This window comes from Lolium perenne, chromosome 4 (genome assembly GCF_019359855.2).
Source record: "Lolium perenne isolate Kyuss_39 chromosome 4, Kyuss_2.0, whole genome shotgun sequence".
NCBI lineage: Eukaryota > Viridiplantae > Streptophyta > Magnoliopsida > Poales > Poaceae > Lolium > Lolium perenne.
The window spans coordinates 238,610,555-238,625,398 of record NC_067247.2 but is presented as its reverse complement, the minus strand read 5'-3'; the positions used below and the strand labels follow the sequence as shown (position 1 = coordinate 238,625,398).

Sequence of the window (14,844 nt, the reverse complement as noted above, 5' to 3'; positions counted from 1 at the left end):
GTATTTTTTGATGGTAGCCTTCATTGATCAACTGTGGGTCTTCTGGACATTCAAGTTTCTGCACCACGTTCTTGAATATGTGAACTTCTGGGATATCATCATCTGAACTTCCTTTTTGTTCTTACATTTTGTCTGTATTTTCTTATTTTTTGCAGACTCGAGTTTATGTTCGACACCTCCACTGTCTCTTCAACCTATGATGATTAAAATCAAAGAAGTATATGAAAGCGTTTGCAAGTTGAGGAAAGATCCCATAAGAAGGTTCTATCTGTTTTTAGGCTTTTTTCTTTTTTCTTTTTATTTTTTGTTTTGTTTTTTATTTTTATTAATTTTTTTGTTTTGTCCTCTATTTTTTGTGTTTTTTTCTGCAGTAAGAAGACCCTTTTCAGGAATGATCAATGTGATTGCACGGTCAGACAAATTGCTGAAGCTTTTAAACCCAACGGTTTTCTTTGTTCTCTAACTGTTTCTGTTGGAACATACTTGCTTGGTCAGAAGTACAAGAATTCTGATAAAATGGTGGTGCCATACAATTGTTCTATAAGTTATTTCTCCGTTCTTTTTATCGTTTTTTAGGATTTTTTGTTAATGTAGGTGCTTATTTTTTTTCTCCTTTATGTTTTCACCCTTTTTGTGTTTCATTGTTATGTTTGCAGAGGCAGATATTTGAAAGAAATCTGGGATCTCGGCTTGTTCGTAAATATTTTCAGCGTCGATGCTCCGGAACGTTTGGACCACAAGAAAGTGGTACTGACTGTTGTCTTTTTTCTTCTTTTCTATACATCTGAACTTCACTAATTATGGCATGTGGACTTCCTACCTTTTTTCCTCCCCTGTTGTACATGTTACTAAAATAACTCAGTAGTAAAGTTAAATGTGATTTTTTTTCAGGAAATAGTGTACCTTTCATACTTCTAACCTGTCCTTTTTTATTTTTAACATTATAATGGCAGATTCTTTTTGGTACCTTTGATCCTCCTGATCCATGTGCACCACAAGCTCCTGGTCACTTCTGTGTTGTTGCTTTGAACCTTGAGAAAGAGCGTTTTGAATTGCTTGATTCGTTACGCGATATAAATGATCCAGATGGTAAGAAGCTGTTACATACAATGGCATCTGGTATCAAGAAGTTATGGTCGTTAGCAGGGAATTCAAATGGTGATCATTTTCATCCAAAATCCATCGACCACTTCAAGCTTCACTATGTTAATTCTCCAAGACAGGCAACTGCGTAAGCGTTTTTTCCCCTTTCTGTTTTTGCTCTTTATTCTGTATACATTGACTTCAGGTTTTTTTTTGACTAATACAATTGTTTTCTTTTATTCTTTTTCTTTTTTTGTTTTTTTGCAGCCATGATTGTGGGTTCTTCATGCTTCAGATCCTCCAGTCTTATGATGGCGAAAGCATGTGCTTGTTCAGTCAAAAAGATATTCTAAACATCAGGATGACCATGTTATATAGCTGGCTGACAGGTGGAGATTTCAATATCGACCCGATACATGTTTTAGGTGTTGATCCTGGTATGATTTTTACTTTTTCGCAAAATATATCGCTGGCTATGCTCTATAACACATGTTTTTTGGACTGCACTGTTTTTGTTACTTTTTGTTTTTTGATTCAGAAGTGAACTTCCTGGTTTTGTATACTTTTCATGCAGGTCCATCTCTTGGTATCGAGGAAGATAATTTCTCACTTTTTGAGACTCAGTCATTCACACCAGAAGTTCAGATTATTCCTGAAGAGAATTTTGATAGTCTTGTAAGCAAGTCAAAGAAGATTATCCAGAGGCTGCATTCCAATACCAGAAAATCTTCTAGGAATAAGGTTCCTGACACTGCACAGAAGGGGAAGGCTGATGTAGTTTTGCTCGACGATGATGATGATTCTGATGACTTTGTCACTCAGCTTGGTAAGAAGCTTACTACGAAGCCCATTACAAAGGATGTTCGGCGCTGTTCTCCAACTAGCAGTGATGATTTTGAAACTCAGAAGCCCAGGCAGTCTAGTCCTAAAATCTTGTTCTTTCGAATAAAAGGCCTACTAAATTGTCCAATAAGTTCAGGGAAGAAGTTCCAAACTTTGTACCATATGTGTTTCCTCATTTATCCAAGGCCAAGCAAATGATGGAGTTAATTCTAAGCAAGGAGTACATCAAAGCTCATGGAAGGTATGTTTTTCGTTTACTACTTAGTTAGTTTTTATTTTTTTTGTGGCATATGAACTTCATACACTGTGCTAAGTGAACTTCCCTAGTTCTTTTATTTTTTTTGTGTTTAGGAGAGTTTCATTTTTTATATGCTAAGTGAACTTCCCTAGTCTTATATTTTTTTTTCTTTTTAATGTGTGTGCAGTGTCCCCCTGGTGAAGTTCTGCAATGCTTTTGATGATCCTGTTTTAATTGATGCCAAGTACATGTATAAACTGTTTGGCCGCTGTGAAATGTTGGAATCCGACATGATGGATCGTATCATCAATTACTGGAAGGATGATCCAGGGATGAAATATATTTTTGAATCTGGCTCCCGTGTTTTGATGTCACCTCATACTATCCCTGTAGGTTTTTTCAAACATTGAAAATTTATTTTTCAGATATACCTTTGTATGCATATACTTACTTTGTATAGTTTTCTTTTTTTTGGTTGTGTTTGTCCTTTGTGTTTTTGTGCAGTACTTGCTTGATTTTGCACCATTCAAGTTAAGGGACAGCAATGGTAATCCATTACCGAGACAACCTTTTGATGTGAAGTCTGCTGCTAAAATGTTCAAGCGTTATGTTCGGCCTAATGAAAATTTGCTGAAAGCAAAGTTGGTATGCTTTTTAATCTGAACCTCTTTCATATATTTGCTTTAGTGAAATTGCTATTTTTTTTGTTTTTCACGTGCGCACTTCCTTTTTGTTAATTTGGGTTGTTGCTGAACAGATCATCATCCCTCATTTCATGCATGATCATCACTCTGTTTATGTTATGAACAAGTACACTGGTACGTTGGACATCCTTGACACTAGGAGGTATACTGGTCTGGCACATACTTCAAGGAGTCGGCACCACGAGGATCGTGTTGAGATCGTATGTGATTTTCTTTTCATCATTTCTTTATTTACTTTTTCACTGCTATCATTTTTACTTTTTTTATGTGAACTCATTTGTTAATATAATGTGAACTTCCCAGCTTTTTCTTTTATGTGTACTACTGCAACCATTCAAACTTTTTTTCTGTACTGATATGTTTTTACAATATGAACTTCCTAGCTATTTTTATATTTTTTTAAACTGCTGAAACCATCTGACTGTATGTGTTAATTTGATATGTTAGTACAATGTGAACTTCCCAGTTTTTTATATGTTTTTTAAACTGCTGAAACTATCCATTGTAGTGTGTGAACTGATATGTCATTACTATGTGAACTTCCCAGTTTTTTATTCCTTTTTGTTTTTAAACTGCTGAAACCATTCACTTTTTTTTTGTTTTTGCAGATTAATAGGATGGTGGCCTTGATAAAACAGGTGTATGGTGTTGCAGAATTTAACAAACATAATAGTAATATACAGTGGGATGTTGTTGCTGACAGGTGTTCATATCCAAAGACTCCGGCACAAGGGGCTAATGAGTGTGGCTTCTATGCTCTAAGAATTTGTGCTACATACGATGGTGATAAGATTGCTGATAATATAAAAAACCAGGATGTAAGTGTAGTGCTGTGTTTTTTTCGCTGTATAGCTCTTTGTCTTTTTTTTACTGTTTTTCTTATGTTTTTTTTTGCATTCCTGATTGTCTACCAGCGGCGCGTTGAGGATTTGAAAGCTGAGTACATGTATCAGCTCCTATTTCATCCCAAGAATGAAATTCTGGTGGAGGAGTGGCCTAGTATGTTGAAAGATCTGATGCTGCTTATTGGTCTAGGTTCGCAGACAACCCAGCAATCATTGGGATCTGCATGATGATGATCTGATTCAATTTTTTCGCAATTAGTAGTTGATAGGAAATTCAACATTTTTTATATTGTTGTGTTAGTGAACTGAACTTCTCATTATGTGATTGAATTCAGGATACAGATTTAATTAGTGAGGATATGTTGTTTCTTTTTCAAAACAGCGAACTGTACAAAATTTGTGCTGTATTTTGTTATTAGTGAACTTCTCTATCATCACAGTGTGAACTTCTATTTTTTGTCAGTTATGTGTGTAAAAGTATTCCCATATCCATTCGTTTTTCTCAATGCAAACTGTACTATTTTTATTCCTGTATAGTCAGAAATGATTTTTCATGTAGGAATTTTTCATTCATAAGCGAACTTCGTACTCACTCTATGTGAACTTCTTCATAAGTAAGCATTCTTATTACATCAACAATACTGAAACAACCATAATTGTTCTCGGTGTGCTGATACAAAACATAAGGTTCAATAAAGTAAACTGGTACATAATTTTATTTTCATAGTAAGTTTTTCAGACTCAGTTGCTAAGACGTGTCACGAAGCAGCCGAGTTCTCTTGTTCCGTCGTAGAAGCAGAACATGCAGATATCTCCATCTTTTATTTCTGCACCCATGACTACATCTGGCCAATTTGTTGTCATCACTGCATTTCCAGTTGCAACCTTGTTTATCCTTACCCGTGTAACAACCCAGGCATTTGTGTTGGAGGTTATTGGAATTGTTGTTGGCACCGTTAGATAATTCTTTAGGTGTTCTTCAGTGTATTCCTTATTGAAAGTCTGCATGAAAACACATGAAAGTGAATATCATAGCCATGTAACAACTGATCTCATTATGCTAGTTAACAGTTATCAAAGTCAACATGAAACATTTTTCTGTTTTTGCTGTAAGTGAACTTCACTGTTTCTTTTATCTGGACTTCAGGAAACAATTAAATATCGGAAGACTGTAACAAAGTTAGTAATACATGTTGGTTCAGCCAAAACATCATATGTAATACAGGTAGTGTACGAAAATAAGTTTTGTAAGTTGGCGTTTTGGTATTACCATTTTGCCCCTCGTGAGGTTGTTCGTTGTCTTCCCCATCTTGCATACATAATATGGGATTGTTGGCTTGTAGTCAAGTACTTGCTTTTTGAGATGATCCAGATTTTCCTTGGTCATTTCATTCATTTCCGAACTGGCAGTGCTTGTCAAAGATTTCAAATCCATGAATAGTTGGACCTGCATAAAAAATAAGCACATTTTTAGTTCCATAAAGTATTTTTGAAAGCATTTCTATCTTTTTTTACCTCTTTTACAGGTCTCTTCATCGCTTTCGCTGTCGCTGAGGATGACGTATGATACGTCTCCGACGTATCGATAATTTCTTATGTTCCATGCCACATTATTGATGATATCTACATGTTTTATGTACACTTTATGTCATAATTATGCGTTTTCCGGAACTAACCTATTGACGAGATGCAGAAGGGCCAGTTGCTGTTTTCTGCTGTTTTTGGTTTCAGAAATCCTAGTAAGGAAATATTCTCGGAATCGGACGAAATCAACGCCGAAGATCTTAGAATCCCCGGAAGCATCCAGAACACCCGAGAGTCGCCAGAGGGGGGCCACAGGCCCACCAGACCATAGGCCGGCGCAGCCTAGGGGTGGCCCGCGCCCCCCTACGGTGTCATCGCCTCGTTGACCTTCTGACGCCGCCTCTTCGCCTATATAAAGGTCCCTGACCTAAAACTTCGAGACGAAAAAGCCACGGTACGAGAAACCATCCAGAGCCGCCGCCATCGCGAAGCCAAGATCTGGGGGACAGGAGTCTCTGTTCCGGCACGCCGCCGGGACGGGGAAGTGCCCCCGGAAGGCTCCTCCATCGACACCACCGCCATCTTCATCACCGCTGCTGTCTCCCATGAGGAGGGAGTAGTTCTCCATCGAGGCTAAGGGCTGTACCGGTAGCTATGTGGTTCATCTCTCTCCTATGTACTTCAATACAATAATCTCATGAGCTGCCTTACATGATTGAGATTCATATGATGATGCTTGTAATCTAGATGTCGTTATGCTAGTCAAGTGAATTTTACTTATGTGATCTCCGGAGACTCCTTGTCCCACGTGTGTAAAGGTGACAGTGTGTGCACCGTGTGGGTCTCTTAGGCTATATTTTACAGAATACTTATTCACTGTTATGAATGGCATAGTGAAGTGCTTATTTATATCTCTTTATGATTGCAATGTGTTTTGTATTACAATTTATCTATGTGCTACTCTAGTGATGTTATTAAAGTAGTTTATTCCTCCTGCACGGTGTAATGGTGACAGTGTGTGCATCCGTGTTAGTACTTGGCGTAGGCTATGATTATGATCTCTTGTAGATTATGAAGTTAACTATTGCTATGATGGTATTGATGTGATCTATTCCTCCTACATAGTGTGAAGGTGACAGTGTGCATGCTATGTTAGTACTTGGTTTAGTCGTGTTGATCTTTCATGCACTCTAAGGTTATTTAAATATGAACATTGAATTGTGGAGCTTGTTAACTCCGGCATTGAGGGTTCGTGTAATCCTACGCAATGGTGTTCATCATCCAACAAGAGTGTAGAGTATGCATTTATCTATTCTGTTATGTGATCAATGTTGAGAGTGTCCACTAGTGAAAGTATGATCCCTAGGCCTTGTTCCTAAATACTGCTATCGCTGCTTGTTTACTGTTTTACTGCGTTACTACTGCTGCGTTACTACTGCTTGTTTACTGTCCTGGGCAAAGCATTTTTCTGGTGCCGTTGCTACTGCTCATACTTATTCATACCACCTGTATTTCACTATCTCTTCGCCGAACTAGTGCACCTATTAGGTGTGTTGGGGACACAAGAGACTTCTTGCTTTGTGGTTGCAGGGTTGCATGAGAGGGATATCTTTGACCTCTTCCTCCCTGAGTTCGATAAACCTTGGGTGATCCACTTAAGGGAAACTTGCTGCTGTTCTACAAACCTCTGCTCTTGGAGGCCCAACACTGTCTACAGGAAAAGGAGGGGGCGTAGACATCAACGTACGATGGACCAGCAGCCATTCCTGTCACAAGATTCTAACATAAAACATATTTTATACTAACAGGACCTCTGTACTTTTTTGAACTTAACTTCCACTTTTAGTTTGCATGTTTTTATGTTATACTTTGTCTACATTTTAAACTCCAACTTCTTTTATTATATATTTTTTAAGTTTCCGAATCACAGTATACTAATGCCGGCTGGATACATGTTTGTAGATTTAAAAACCCTCCAACGTATTTATTTTTTGTATATTGTTTTCCATTTCTTTTCACAAGTGAGCTTCTCGGGAGTTCTTATCTGAAAGCCTATTCTTGTTCATCAGTGTCTATTTCCCCACCCCCTGCCTAACATTTTTTTATTTGATTCTTTTTGATAGATCTATCGTATGCAAACCATTTTTTTAAGTAATCTGTAAGGTATTATTTTGTTAAGTTGTTAGATCTTTTTTTTATACTAGTCTAGATTCAAAACCACGGCCATGAAGGATGAAAGAGAGGAAAATGCAGTGCGATTCAATGAGTACATGGGATGGGGATGGGTTAGACGCACCTTCTTTTGTTAGGTAATCCCTTCGCTTTTCTTATCCTGGATTCCTTTTTTGTAGATCTTGCTAGACTTCTCCTCTTCTTCTTTTCTCTGTTCTTATTCTCCCTTTTGCTTTTCCTTCGACTCCTTCTCCGTGGGATGCTTCTTCCGGCGGAACACCAGGCAGTGGTTGAGTTTGTTTGCGCCGAGTGGTGGTTTTGGTGGGTTGGGCGTGGTTTGGTGGGTGGGGGTGGGTTGGTTGGTGCGGAACAGCTTTTTATTTTTTCAGTGTTTTTGCTCCGTGCGAACGTCTGCACTGTTATCACGTGAACTTCTTTGTAGTCTTTTTATGCTTGGTTTGTGCTTGCACGTGAACTCACAACTGGCCCCGGATAAGATCCTTTTTGTTTGTTATCCCGCAGGATTTTTTGTTTTATTGTGGTTATCTCTCGGCTGTTTCTCTTTTGTTTGATTGGATATGTATTGGTTGTTCCCTGAATTTGTGGATCACGACGTCTGTTGTTACATTTCTGGAACTATAAATACAGGTCTTTTTTCCTCTGTGTTTCGGTGCATATGAATCACCGATTCTTCTTCCTTTATTTTTTCTTTTTCTGTGGGTTTTCTCTGTTTCACCGATTGCATGGCAAACCCTCCTTTTTCCCACGAGTACACATTCCCCTGCCATGGCACAACCACTATGAAGGTTTTGTACACGAATGCAGCAGCTAGTGTTGAGGAGTGGATCACCAATGCTGAAGCTTCCCTAGATTCTTCTGCTAGGAAGATTGTTGGTCTTGATGTTAAGTATGATAAACTCAGTGGAACCTATTTCAATCCGAAGAAAGCTGCTGTGATCCAGCTATGTGTTGGCACTGATGTTCTTGTGTACCACATATGCCATGCTGATGAGAGGAGTGAAAAGTTGTATGATTTCTTTTATGGCTATAGGTACACTTTTGCTGGGTTTTGCGTCGTAGAAGACCACACCATTCTGTCACGTTCAAAGTACTATGTTCATAATGTGAAGGATATCCAGGCAATTTGGAGAGATCCGGACAACAGGAAGAGAACTCAAGGTCTGAAGGATGTTGCTGGAGCTATTATAGATCCAATCTATTTTGAGATGAAGGATGGTTTTGGAAGGGCAGAGCACAGGATGTGGGCTGATCCGCCGCCTCTACCGCCTAAGCATTTGGAATATGCTGCACGGGATGCATATGCAACGTATGAGGTTTTTCGGAGGCTGGATGTGTTTGAGAGGGGCTTCTTCTCCTTATTCAAACATCCTGAGAAGAAGCGTGGCAGGGATTGGTGAAGATTTTAGTTTTGTAGGGACATTTTTCTTTTTATTTTTTCTATGATCAGATTGTAATCGTTTACTTTACCTACATTTTTCTTTAGGTTTTATGTTTAAGAGAACTCCTTAGTTGGTTAGATCTGAACTTCGCAGTCATAAATTTTTTTTTACTTTGTGTTTCCCTTCCCTTTTATTCATTTTATAATACAATGAAGATGTCCCTATTTACTTTTTTTGCAATCCTATATGTTGTCTGTTCATTTTTTTTAACAATTCAGTACCTTTCACATCTGAATAGTATGTGAGAACTTCGCAGCTGTTGATGCCTGAACTCCCTTTTTTGCATGTGTGTTTCTGTTTAATTTTCGTATGAACTTTTTTCACACCGTCATAAATAGTGAACTTCGCGGATAATCGGTTGTGAACTTCCTACTGTTTTTTTTAATCAACATTTTACGTGAACAACTGTCTAGCAGTTGAATTACGATATATTTATTCTCACAACATCCTGTTTAGAGGTTTTGAAATAAATGATATTTTATGACAATTCCTGTTCTTTACATTTTGGATCGCTGGTATTAGCTGCATGTTAACTCACCCCGGACCCGGATAAGATCCTTTCTATTTTGTTATCCCGCAGAATTTTTGTTTTCTTGTTATCTCTATAGGCTGTTCTATTTATTTGTTTTGGATATATACTGTTTGTTTCCTGAATTCATGGATCACGACGTGTTTGTTACATCTCAATCTATAAATACAGGTCTTTTCTTTTCTGGTTCGGTGCACGTGAATAACCAATTGCTTCTTCTTTCTTTTCTTCTGTCCACCGATTTGCATGGCAACCGCTCCTTTTTCCCACGAGTACACATTCCCCTGCCATGGCACAACCACTATGAAGGTTTTGTACATGAATTCAGCAGCTAGTGTTGAGGAGTGGATCACCAATGCTGAAGCTTCCCTCGATTCTTCTGCTAGGAAGATTGTTGGTCTTGATGTTGAGTATGACAGACTCAGTGGTACCTATTTCAATCCGAAGAAAGCTGCTGTGATCCAGCTATGTGTTGGCACCGATGTTCTTGTGTACCACATATGCCATGCTGATGAGAGGAGTGAAAGTTTGGTTGAGTTTCTTCATGGCTTTAGGTACATTTTTGCTGGGTTTTGCACCGCAGAAGACTGCAAAGTTCTCTCACGTTCAAATCACTATGTTCATAATCTGAAGGATATCCGGGAAATATCGAGAGATCCGGACAAAAAGAAGAAACTTCAAGGCCTGAAGGATGTTGCTGGAGCTATTATAGATCCAATCTATTTTGAGATGAAGGATGGTTTTGGAAGGGCAGAGCACAGGATGTGGGCTAATCCGCCGCCTCTACCGCCTAAGCATTTGGAATATGCTGCACGGGATGCATATGTAACGTACGAGGTTTATCGAAGGCTGGATTTGTTTGAGAGGGGCTTCTTCTCCTTATTCAAACATCCCGAGAAGAAGCGTGGCAGGGATTGGTGAAGAATTTAGTTTTGTAGGGACATTTTTCTTTTTATTTTCTATGATCAGATTGTAATCGTTTATTTTTTCCTACATTTTTATTTTTAGGTTTTATGTTTAAGAGAACTCCTTAGTTGGCTAGATCTGAACTTCGCAGTCATATGTTTTTTTTACTTTGTGTTTCCCTTCCCTTTTATTCATTTTTATAATACAATGAAGATGTCCCTATTTTACTTTTTTGCAATCCTGTATGTTGTCTGTTCATTTTTTTTAATAATTCAGTTTCTTTCACGTCTGAATAGTATGTGAGAACTTCCCAGCTGTTGATATCTGAACTCCCTTTTTTGCATGTGTGTTTATGTTTAATTTTTATACGAACTTTTTTCACACCGTCATAAATAGTGAACTTCGCGGATAATCGGTTGTGAACTTCCTACTGTTTTTTTAATCAACATTTTACGTGAACAACTGTCTAGCAGTTGAATTACGATATATTTATTCTCACAACATCCTGTCTAGAGGTTTAAAATAAATGATATTTATGAAAATTCCTGTTCTTTACAATTTGGATCGCTGGCAGTAGCACGAACAAATAGTGAACTTCAGCAGTATATTAACGTAATTTTTTGTCAGTAACCAACTACATATTGTTTCAGTATGAACTATTCTATTTTTTTCCTTTTTGTGTCTACCTCTTTCTGGTACTCCTTCTTATAGCTGCTGGTGTAGTTTGTGTTTTCTCCCTGTTCTTCTCCTTGCTTCTATCTTCCATTGTGTTGCTATCATTTTCTGTTGACTGCAGGTGTAATAGCTGTTCCTCAAGCTGCCTTCTTGCGCAAGTTCTAGAGTTGTGTCCCCTTATCTTATTGCATGTACCACAAGCTTTCACCCCTTTTGGTTTCACTATTGCACCATCACTTTTTTGTCGTTCAACAATCTGTTGTTGTAGTATCTTTTCCCTGTTGGGGCATGTTGATGCGTAGTGTCCTAGCCTTAGGTTGCACACGCTGCATTTCCTTTGTCCTCCCGTTTTATTTAAGTTTTGCAGTTTGCTCTCCACATCTGGTGTTTTCTGTGTATCTTCTTGCTCAGTGATATCTTCATCCTCATCTTCTTGCTCATATTCTTCATCATCCGTCTCATCTTCGAAGCATTCACCCTCATCTGTGTCCAGTTTTTCCTCTTCATCATTCTCTGGGATGTGCTGGCGAGCAAGCAAGTTTCTTATGCGCACCTTGATATTTGCTGAAGATGTTGTAGGCCCATACACCTTCTTATGTGTTTCCAAGAGTTTTTTAGCCAGCTGCCTTGCCTTGCAGGTTCTGGAATTGTGGCCATTAATTTTATTGCATGTTCCGCATATTCTTGTACCTTTCGGTCTCCCGTATTCATCTAGTTCTGGTTCCGGACGGGCAGGTGCAGGGGGTTTGCATTTTCCATTCCTCCTTGCAGCATCTGTAGTCTTGCTTCCTTTTGTTATTGCAAGTAGTGGAGGCTGTATATCTGCATATGGATCATTGTCCTCAGTCTGAGGAATGTCGTTCTGCTCGCCAGTTTCTCGTGTTGTGTTTTCTTGATTCGATGACTGCTCATTGTTCTCCATCTCTGCATCCTCATTATTCTCCAGCTCTGCATCCTCATTGTCCAGGCTGGTATTGGCATCTCTGAAGGCAGATAATGCCATTTGGAATTTTGCTTCCGAAGTGCATCCTTTGTTTATAATTTTAACTGCTTCACTGTAAAGGATTGTTCGTCTGTATTCAATTGAAGTCCCATCATCTGTTGTTGTCCTGTAGTCTCTGCGGTTGAAATCAGGGTTTTTCACTGCATCTTTGGTGTATCTCTGGAGTATATACTTGCTTGGTATCTCATCTAGGCGTAGGTGCTCAAAGACAGCTATGGCATGGTGGCAGAACAACCCTGTGTGTGCATAAACATAACATTAGCTCGATTAATTTTTTATTTTTTCGTGTCAACAATTACTTTTTCTATGCATCTGTAGTGTAATACAACCAAAAGCAATTGCTGAAAGAGGCTTTTTCTTTTTTTACCTGTATGTTCCCACAGTTTACATTTGCATTCATAGCGGCCTTCAACTTCATCTGCTAGCACTCTGAATTCATGTCTTGACCAAGCGAATTCTTTACTCTGATTGTACTGATGCACAAGGTAATTGTTGGGATTATCCTGGGAAGTCTTAATGCGGAAAGCTGTGTTGTGATATTGCCGCTCCCGGAAAACTGAGTACACTGCCCGTGTGTACTTATCCATCACCTGTGCCTCGAAGCCATACCTGGTGACTGTTTTCCTTGTGCCCTGCAATTTTGATTTTTGTCGATGCAAAAGTCATTTGCTTTGAACATGAAACATAAGATAACTTTTATATATATATATGAACCCCAGAACTAAACAGATGTGGACTTCCATGCATATGCATACTTTTTTTTCGAAAACAGATGACACTTTTTATGTACAGAAGAACCCCTAACCAAACAGTTGTGAACTTCCATATCATCTGCATAGTCTTTTTCCTTTTTTTTATGTTCTCATCCTATGTTTTCCAAATTATTGAAGCATATTTTTTTTCATTAATATAAATCGTGAAATCGAGCACTCACCGTTGATGCATTTGCCTCTGCATTCTCTGCTTCATGCCTTGCCTGTATGCAGTTGTTAACTTGCTTAGCAAAAATGTGGAGGTTGTCTCGTTCAGTGACAAAACCCCTTTTCAGCACAAAGTTCATGCTCTCGCTTCTTTGTGTTGAAGTCATGCGTGCACAGAAAACTTCTTTCCAGTAAGCTGATATCCACAATTTCCTTTCAGCCCATAAGTTAATCATGACATTTATATCATGCAGATTGTACTCTTCAATGAAAGCCTTCCACGCATCTTCAAACTCAGATGGCATTAGGGGATGGTTCAAAATTGCAGTCAGCTTATCCTTCAAGTCAGGGACTAGTTTATAAAGCTTCTTCAGCGGGTCCTTATGCTTGTTCATTATGTGCCATCTACAGAACTTATGTAGAGTCCGTGGGAAAATTTTAGGTATTGCTTTTGTCATTGCTGGGCATTGATCTGAACAATTATTAGGAAAAAACACATCAGGTATAATGCAAGCAAACTTCACAAAAACAAACAAAGGTGAACTTCAGCAAATTAAATATCTTTTATTTTTTTGTGTTGCAGGGGTGGAAACATCTGAACTTCTGTGTGTTTTGTTATGAACTACAACTGAAGGTACAAACATGAGGATAGATTCTGATTTTCTCCAAACCTGTAAGTATGCAGATTGGATGTTTACCGCCCATGCATTCAAGGAATCTGCTGAATACCCATTTGAAGGACTCCTCTGGCTCGTTTCCCATCAAAGCAACACCAAAGATTGTTGACTGCAAGTGGTTGTTTATGCCGACAAATACTGCAAGGGGCAAGTGGTGCTTGTTCGACTTGTAAGTAGTATCGAAAGTTATGCAATCTCCAAAATCTGCATATGCTGCCCTCGAGCTAGCATTAGACCAGAAAACATTTTCCAGTCTATTTTCGTCATCAACCTTGTAGTCATAAAAGAAATTTTCATTCTCCTTCTTCATGTCTTCAAAGAATTTGAACATATTCTGCACCTCATTCATGGACTCCTTCCTCGTGTTTTCTGCTTTCCTGCAAAAAGAAATTTGTTGTTATCTTTCTTTTTTTGTTTTGCTTTTTTCTTCCCCCTGTTTTTCATGTAAGTTTTCATTTTATATATAAAGGAGGGGGGTGGTGGGGAGTACTTACATGTTGAGTATGTCTCTGTTGTGGCAGCCAATCTTATCACGGCCACCATGCAGCCTTGTAAGCAGGCCCATTATGTTTACATGTTTTATATTGTTGAACTGAAGGTCTTTTACCAACCCCTTCAATGTTGGATCCACCTTTTTGTGAGAACGCATGAAAACTAGCATTGATGGGCTTAACAGCAGGGTATGGTTGTGCTGAAGTGTAATGTCCTTGACAATGCAGGTACCATCACTCCTCTCTTTCAATCTCATAAAGGCCTTGCACCCAGTTCTTTTGGTCATCTTGTCACGTTGTCGGTCTTCCTCGTTGACACTTTGGCGGTGTGCACCTTCTCGTACACATCTAAAGTAACGCCTACTCTTGTTGTGCTGTCCTTTCCTTATCCCAAACCCTGTGTGCTTTGCATATGTATTGTAAAATACATATGCGTCTTTGAATGTGCTAAATTCTTGACCAATGGATGGTATCAGGTCCTTATCAAGATCTGCAGCCTGCAAATTGCCACGGTTTTTTATTGCATTAATTTTTTGTTTACATATGTTATTGTATGTTAACTTCAGGAAATAGGTCAAGTGAACTTTCTAAAATTTAATAAAAAATAAGAACATGGACTTCCTAAAGTCATCTGAACTTTTTTTCATAGAAAAACTGTTGTACATGAACTTCCATAACATATCAACTACATATTTCATATAATAAACAGAGCATGTGAACTTCCTAAAAATCAGCTGAACTTTTATCAGGGATACAGGGTTCACGAACTTTCCA

The 14,844-nt window shown here is 38.5% G+C and overlaps 2 protein-coding genes across 2 annotated transcripts; both read left to right on the top strand.

Annotated features, from left to right (window-relative positions):
* The first annotated feature begins 8,209 nt into the window (after nt 1-8,209).
* On the top strand, nt 8,210-8,827 carry LOC127328530 (uncharacterized). The gene has a single exon (XM_051355122.1). It carries the CDS (start codon nt 8,210-8,212, stop codon nt 8,825-8,827), a length of 618 nt encoding a protein of 205 aa, XP_051211082.1.
* An 874-nt stretch (nt 8,828-9,701) lies between these two features.
* LOC127328531 (uncharacterized) lies at nt 9,702-10,319 on the top strand. The gene has a single exon (XM_051355124.1). It carries the CDS (start codon nt 9,702-9,704, stop codon nt 10,317-10,319), a length of 618 nt encoding a protein of 205 aa, XP_051211084.1.
* Nucleotides 10,320-14,844: the final 4,525 nt, after the last annotated feature.